We start from the raw sequence: 6,276 nt of genomic DNA, 5'->3' as shown, positions 1-6,276 counted from the left end.
ATAAGTTTTGTTTGATAAGTTTCGTTGCCTAGTTTGAATAAGCACCAAGTCCAAATAAGTACAATATTACTCCAGACAGCAAAAACACTCATCAATTTTGCAAAATACCTTTCACTAACGAGGAAGGGTTGAATACCTGAGAGACTTGGTTTTATCGTTAAAAATTGCAGTTATCCATGATAACGTAATTCTATCTTACTAATTTATTGATGAAAAACATTATCAATATATTCCCACAGTCTTTTTTATATGAAAGGAAAGCAATCACGCCATTGCTGAATTTCAACCGAGTATTACATTTCCACGGGCATTTACACATCACAACAACATCTACCGTTACGGTATTGATATCAATACTTGTAGGATCAACTGATCTTCTCAAAGAATCACTTAGACAGAAAATGCAGTCGTCATTTTTTTTAATTTGAAGGTATTTTGCATCAAATCACACTGAAGTATAATTGATGAAGATATCACTCAACGATACCTTTTACGCCAATCCAAGTTCAACAAGTGAACATGTCACGTTTGAGAAAAAACAGGAATGGCAAGAAAATGTCCTAAGAATCTTAAAAGGTGACAAAAATGTAGATATATCAAGATTTGCTTACGATAAATGTGAAGGAAAGTTATTACTCTGAATCAGTTTCACTATCACCGTAGCAATCTTAAATCGTTTTAGTTTTATCATTGGCCATTTTGGTCTATGGTTCAATTTTCTTCACAGTTTGTGTCATTCGATGGATAAATCAACTAACAAGCAAACACCTAGTAGTTTGTAAGACATACAATTTGTCCATGCGTGTCGTTATCTATTGTGCTGAAGTTAGTATGCCGGTCACAGGCCGCTCACGCGCTCTACCATGACGAAGAGTAGCATTCGTACTAATTCGTTATGTGATGGACCGCAAATATGGCGACTGATTCAAATCGCACAGACGCTCGGACAAGTATTGAACCTTGCTGTAAAGAGCAAGGAGGTGGTCTTATATATCGTTGAAGCAATCTACGGTGACCATTTGGGTTGCCTATTAATTTTACTGGGGATTTTGTCATCGAAAATTGTAGAAAATGGCCGACTTTGACCCTTTAAGTAAAGAGAGGGTGATTGTTGATAAAACACTTCTTTTTGAAATAACACTGATATATTTTAGCAGCTTTGGTTTGCTGTACTTAATAACAGTAAGTTGTCAACCTTCAATTTCAGAAAGCATATTGGATCATAAATTAATTTTAGTAGATCTTGACTTCCCAAATATATCTCCTTTTCCTTTACACGTGAAGTAAAAAGGAAGTTGAGAGTCAGGAAATGTCTTCAAACGGAGGAAACTTCATCCATTCTTCCCGTCAAAGGCCTAGCCAATCAACATATCGTGACCCGTGAACTGTGGCCACCAGCGTCACCGTAGTGAAAGAGTGTGTCGCAACACTAACTTCATTGCACCCGGAAACATCAAATCCGTGTCCTCAAAGAACTGAATCTGTATCTACAAACGACATTTGTTTGATATGATGCATGCTGAATATTTGCTGGTGCCAGTTACGCTTCACTATGTTCTGTTTGGATTACAGTTTGTTTCAGGAGTTCAATTTGTCGAAGAGCCCGCAGATGTCACGAAGACGTTTACAAACGGAAGTGTCGGGACTGACTATTCATTTCTCCTAAAATGTCAAGTCAGTTCACTGGAGTCAGATCAGAAGGTATCGTGGTTCAAAAATGGAGAAATTATCAGTGATGGCTATGATTTTAGAGACAATGTCAAAGGTAGGCTGGTGGACGTAACTAATGGCAGATACAGAATAGAGTCAAATAGTACTCTCTTTGATTTTACTTTACTGATCAGATCAGTTTCACCAATCAGTGCTGAATTTGACAGTGGTATCTATCAATGTGCAGTGACCTGGTTCAACGATGTCACAGTACCTGATGGACGATCACGATCAGCTGACGTCAACATTTATGTCATTCCGACATCAAACGACCCAGTATGCACGGTGTTCGATTCTACAGACCTGGAAGTTAATTCTAATCCAATATCGATTATTGTACCAAGTAATCCGTATACTCTAACCTGTCTTTCTGGTCAATCAACGCCTCCTGTTACATTGATTTGGTCTCGAAATGATCAAGCAGGACCATTGCCATTACGGCGAGAATGGTGACGGATTATACTACATCTCTCATAATTGGGTACCATCAGGAAACGATGGATCTACCTTGACATTTACTTGTACTCTTCAACATCCGGGTTTGACATCTGATAGAACCTGTTTCTTCAATTTTAGCATTGAGTACGCACCAATAGTGACAATCAATCCAACTGATGTCATGGTAACAGAGGAGAATGACGAGATAGTGCTGCACTGCAACCAAAATGCAAATCCACAAGTTACACAGATTGCTTGGTATTATGACGATGACGTATTGATCAGTGGTGGTGGTTTTAGTCAGGAAGGAATTTCTCTCCGAATTTCGGGATTCAGTCCAAGCGACAATGGTGATCACACGATAACATGTGAGTTAACTAATGCCATCGGTACAGGTAGTGACAGTGTAACGTTGACAGTAGATATCCAGTACGCACCAATAGTGACAATCGATCCAACTGATGTCATGGTAACAGAGGAGAATGACGAGATAGTGCTGCACTGCAACCAAGATGCAAATCCACAAGTTACAGAGCCTGTTTGGTATTATGACGATGACGTAGTGAACAGTGGCGATAGATTTAGACTAGAAGGTATGTCACTCCGTATTGTTGGATTCAGTCCAAAGGACAATGGTAATCATACAATAATATGTCAGTTAACTAATGCCATCGGCACCGCTAGAGACGGTGTAATGTTGACAGTAGATATCCAGTACGCACCAATAGTGACAATCGATCCAACCGATGTCATGGTAACAGAGGAGAATGACGAGATAGTGCTGCACTGCAACCAAGATGCAAATCCACAAGTTACAGAGACTGTTTGGTATTATGACGATGACGTAGTGAACAGTGATGGTAGATTTACACTGGGAGGTATGTCACTCCGTATTGTTGGATTCAGTCCAAAGGACAATGGTAATCATACAATAATATGTCAGTTAACTAATGCCATCGGCACAGGTAGTGACAGCGTAATGTTGACAGTGGATGTACAATATTCATCAACAAAGCAGCCATATTCTCAGAGGCCTAAAACGGAACTGTTTTCAAAAATGACCCCGACTGCAACCAACGATACTCATGCTAAAACTATGAGTCAACAAAATTCTGTGAGTGTAAGCGCCGCTGTTATTTGTCCAAAGACTGCAACAAACAATATCTGGCTCTATTTTGGACTCCTCTGTGTTGGACTGATTTTTTGAGTTTTCAGTACCACTTTCATGGATTTTCAAGATCAAGTATGGTCTAATAGAACGGAGATCGATACTGGTATAACTACAATCTCGCAGGCAGCGTCCATGATGACATCGAGGTGAATATTAAATATAATCTTGGCATTGAAAATGATGTAAACAATGACGATGAGCAAAATTATCAAGTATTATAGGAGTGTGACGCAATTACAGTTAAAACCAGAGAGGAGAGTAAATTTACAGATATAGTCAACTACACCAACATCCCCTTATGGCAGTTTGCAGGTGAGATTGAGCAAACCAAAGTGATAGTGTGTACACATGACTGGCCACCGACAATAAAATTTAAGTAAGGTACAATGGGCTTGAAAAGGCAGTACAAAAATATCCTTAGAGTAGATGAGATGACTGAAAAAATACAACATTAAAAAAGTTACATAAATGAGTATTTTAAAATATTTAGAATTAGATAAGTTTTGTTGACTTTGAAAAATTGCAAGTAGAACCATTAGCTGAAACGTTTGTCGTCATTTTTCCTACCCGTTAAATGCAGTTTCTTGTTCGACTCCCTTAATCATATCGAAATGCCTTGTGTTCAACCGACCGACACAGACTGTGCTAGTGAATTTTCAAAAGTTATTGTGTTGGCACCGCTGCCATCTGTTATGTCTTCGGAGAAAGTACGCTTGTTTTATAGATCAATAATAATGAAAATCATTTTAAGAGATACAGCTACAGTTCGTTTAAAATTTTATTTAAATACGGCTTCGTTTTTTCAGTGCGGTATATGAATTACTGAGATGAGTTCTCGACAATAGCGTCGTTTATAAACTATCATCACCAGCAATTTGCGAAAAGAAATTCTGTAGATTTAAATTCAAGTGATAAGACGACAAGAGTTTATAGGTCTTCGCAGTGAACAATAATTTTGTAGTACTTCCTAGGTATTTCACTTCAGTGTGACGGTTAGATTGATCCCTATTACCTGTGGATGCATTGCTATCATAAGGTTTGTATACACTGTGAATTGAAATAAGCGTATGCCTAAAGTAGCTATCATATCATATCATATCATATCATATGCGACGTGATTGTTTTGGTCGGAGTCTGATGAGTCTGTGCTACCTTTATTACACATTTTTCCGAGTTAGATATTATGTATTCAATTAAACATAGCGGCGATTTTGAATAAGGCTATCATGATTATGTCCCATGCTTTGTTAAAGCTATACAGTCACATGTAATCTAAATATGTCCATATATGGTCAAAAGGGCGTTCTTTGGCATTCAAAATGCCCATGTGAGGGCGCTCTTTTTAAAACGCGGCCGCCCGCTTAAAATCTATGATTAATTAGATTTTCTTTTTCCATGGTAACTGTGGCAAAATTGGAACAGGTGACAGTATACCTTTAATTTGACTTGTATGCAGAAAACAACATTTTGAGATTAAGATTAGGAATATGCATGAATGTATGAGCACATTTTGTCACTAAAATAATAAAGAATGGTGGAAACGCGGAATATAAAATGTGAACTACCTTGCTATTGTCGTCTGTTCCCTAGCACTGGTAAACAAACCGACACTTTCAATGTTCAAGAAACATGGCGTCCCTGACCTTTGTGACCTTTCCCTGCCATTCAGTAGTGTCCTTTGTTGTCTTCTATGAATTAAATGCAGGTATCATTTCGTTGGTTTCACATTTCGAAGCCCTTGCGCGAGCCTGTAAATTAAGCTCTGTGTCTGACGCAAACTAAAAAAATGTCGCAATCAAAAATATTCCCTATCTCCTTAATGAACACAGTTTCCTTCCTTCTCAATAGGCCTACAAGGTGTTGTGAGTTGACAATTAGTATTATTATTCTAAGCAAGTAAACATTGAAAAGTTCTTTTGGTTGAATCACGACCTAAGTATTTCTAGTAGAGTAAAGTATTTTATGACAAGCGAGTCAAAGGTGGCTTTTTGTCACATCGCCTTACGGCTATGTGGATTCAAAATGACTTGTTAAGTATTTGTAAGGTTAATTCGTATCTATGACAAAGGCTACATTAGATATGGAAATTGTGTACGTCGGGTTAATACTCGTTATATCAACTCAGCTGCTCGTATGGAGTCATTTTAAACCCTTTTGATCGAATGAAATTTCATTTGTCTTGCTTGTTAAAATCGAAATATTTGTTTTTTCTCTAGAGACTTAACACAGGTCTTTCTGAACGACTTGGAATGTGTTGTGTGTTCCTGTACTTCGTGATATGAATTCTATTTGTGTCTTGTTATATGCATGTGTAATGAGACTGTTGGTTTATATTCTTTAGATAGTGGATTATTCCTGTGATTTCATAAGAATCCAGAACTAGAATAATGTTCGCAATTCTCTTTATTCTATAATTTCACCAAAAAGAATCCGTTTCTCATCGGCCTTCGGATCGCTTTCGGATAGAAAGAAAAGAAAATCGTCCAAAATCACGTTACTGTATTTAATTTTTTCATAAAGATAAAGAGTAATAAACGGAAAATTCCTTAGGTGAATCAAAAGAACACTCGATCCAGTGTTCACTATGAAAATAAAATTATCTTAGGGAACCTTTTCAAAGGTTTTTAACCAAGTTGACCAGCTCGCACTGTGATAATTTGTAAGAAGTTCAGTGTAGGCACAGCCACAGTCTTGTTCAGTCTTGCAACTCCTTTTTTCTATTTGTGCATGTTTTGCGAGCCAAATCATAGACCCTCGAGGGTCTATGGCCAAATTAAAGAGCAACAAGCAGTAAAACATTTCTTCTTTGTATTTGTAGATGATTTCTAAGCAGCTCTGATCCGATGAGATGTGAGTGGCTGACAGTAGTCCGTACTTGAAACAAAGCACTGTTGGTACGGATCGCATGTGGAACAGACACTGCTTTTTATTTTATTGGCTCAAAATACCGCATATTT

General features: G+C 37.7%; 1 protein-coding gene across 1 annotated transcript; it reads left to right on the top strand.

Moving 5' to 3' along the window:
- The first annotated feature begins 1,391 nt into the window (after positions 1 to 1,391).
- Positions 1,392 to 5,588, top strand: LOC139142692 (kin of IRRE-like protein 3). The gene has a single exon (XM_070712756.1). It carries the CDS (start codon positions 2,123 to 2,125, stop codon positions 3,353 to 3,355), a length of 1,233 nt encoding a protein of 410 aa, XP_070568857.1. The 5' UTR covers positions 1,392 to 2,122; the 3' UTR covers positions 3,356 to 5,588.
- Positions 5,589 to 6,276: the final 688 nt, after the last annotated feature.

The sequence above is a fragment of the Ptychodera flava genome, chromosome 10 (genome assembly GCF_041260155.1).
Source record: "Ptychodera flava strain L36383 chromosome 10, AS_Pfla_20210202, whole genome shotgun sequence".
In the NCBI taxonomy this organism is placed as follows: domain Eukaryota; kingdom Metazoa; phylum Hemichordata; class Enteropneusta; family Ptychoderidae; genus Ptychodera; species Ptychodera flava.
The sequence above is the reverse complement of the archived record's forward strand: the minus strand, read 5'-3'. Positions and strand labels throughout refer to the sequence as shown.